The 1,893-nt window shown below is 49.7% G+C and overlaps 1 protein-coding gene across 1 annotated transcript in view; it reads right to left on the reverse strand.

The window, feature by feature from the left end:
• The window catches only part of WDR37 (WD repeat domain 37), a 45,417-nt gene that overhangs the window by 26,168 nt on the left and 17,356 nt on the right, over positions 1–1,893 (reverse strand). Inside the window, exon 8 of the mRNA XM_007445657.1 lies at positions 8–44. Within this exon, the coding sequence (XP_007445719.1) occupies positions 8–44 (37 nt within the window). The remainder of the gene's footprint in view (positions 1–7; positions 45–1,893) is intronic.

Consider the following 1,893-nt stretch of genomic DNA (forward strand, 5'->3'; position numbering starts at 1 on the left):
CTGAACCGCATACCTCCAGACATGGGCGGTCTGATCTCCAGAAGCTGAGGAGAGAAAGAGGGGAAATTACCGGAGGTGCAAACATGCGCTGGCTAGGCTCCTGCTAAATTCTGTACCTGAGGGATTGCAAGTGACTGACTATACTTAAATAGCTACTTCTGAGACTATGTAATGCTACTGAGAATAGCAAAAGTACACAAAGATAATGATTATCTATAAAAATAACCCCCCTTCATCTTAGGGAGGAAAGCTGTGAAGGTTCAGAGAAAATTTACAAGTTGCAGATTTTATTTTCCATCTGGCCAACCTAAGAAAACAGAAACCCAAAACTACAGTAACTCAAGGGCACGTTCCCATTCACTGAACCTGGATGCGCCCCACAGCTGGCTATGCAGCCCCTGATACTGAGACCTTGCTATCACCAGCCAGGCTGCAAGGCGATGCTTGGACTTGGGAAAGACAGAGGGCAGGTGAGGGGCACAGGCAGGCCCGCAGACGTGCAAAAGGGCCACCTCCACTGCCCCCACGAGAGCACTGTCTGAACCCCACCTTCTCTGCGTGGCTGCACAGCTTCCCCAAGGCAGCAAATGGCAGCACGTGTCTTGTGGCCTCGAATGGATTTAGTGTCTGACCTGCCCATCTCCCTCCGAGTCAGCATCCTGTCCAAACCCCCGTCTGGCGCTCCACTTTCCAGGCCACTACTTTATGTTTCCATTTCCCACTGCAGCTTCCTGATGTGTTTCATCCCCTTCATTCCAGCCTGGTTGTCACTGGTCTCCGTCTCTTCCCAAACACAAAACAAACGGCCCACATAACTAGGTTAAACTCCTGGCCTCCTTTACTCCCCAGATGTTGATTCAGGCATCCACTAGCTCTGTGGGGGAAGTCTGTTAAAACTGGACCCTCAAAGGACCCTGCCACCTGATTGACTTGAGTGTAAGAGCACTGATTAGTCCCACTTCTGTCCTCTGTCCTGGGGTAAGCAGAACTGGCCCATGGGCCAAATCCAGGCAGCCACCCACCCTGTAAACACAAACAAGGGTCACTGCCCACTGCCATATCCCCTCATCCGTGCACCATCTCTGCTGCTTCCGTGGCAACGGAGCTGAGCAGATGTGACTCAGACCGTGTAGCCTCAAGATGAAAACAGTTACTTCTGGTCCTTTACAGAAAAGCTTGCTGACCTCTTATCTAGACAAACACTCGTCCTTCAGGTTACCATCCGTGTCCCCAAAACACCATGGGGGTCCACAGGTGTCAGATAGTTTTATGGAAAAACTCAATATGATAAGGTGTCATTTTATTTTTTCTTAATTTTTATTTTAACTTATTTACTTATTTATTTTTGGCTGCGTTGGGTCTTCGTTGCTGCACACGGGCTTTTTTTTTTAAATTTATTTATTTTATTTATTTTTGGCGGCAACTGAGTCTTCGTTGCTGCACATAGGCTTTCTCTAGTTGCGGCAAGCAGGGGCTATTCTTCGTTGCGGTGCACGGGCTTCTCATTGCAATGGCTTCTCTTGTTACAGAGCACGGACTCTAGGTGCATGTGCTTCAGTAGTTGCAGCACACGGGCTCAGTAGTTGTAGCGCACGGGCTTAGCTGCTCCCCAGCATATGGGACCTTCCCAGACCAGGGCTCAAACCCATGTCCCCTGCATTGCCAGGCAGATTCTTAACCACTGTGCCACCAGGGAAGTCCCTATAATCAAGGTGTTTTTAAACTACGTGAAATGAAGACAAACCCAAGGTACCACAGCTCTTTCCAGGAGAACTGCCTGGGAAGGAGTAAAGATACGGGCCTGCAGAGAGCCCAACTCGGGGCTGCTAAATTCCTCATCTCTGTGCCGATGGCGTCAGAGAAGCGAGCACATTCCCGCAAGCAGGAAGAGCG

The sequence above is a fragment of the Lipotes vexillifer genome, unplaced genomic scaffold, assembly GCF_000442215.2.
Source record: "Lipotes vexillifer unplaced genomic scaffold, Lipotes_vexillifer_v1.1 scaffold646, whole genome shotgun sequence".
NCBI classification, from domain to species: domain Eukaryota; kingdom Metazoa; phylum Chordata; class Mammalia; order Artiodactyla; family Lipotidae; genus Lipotes; species Lipotes vexillifer.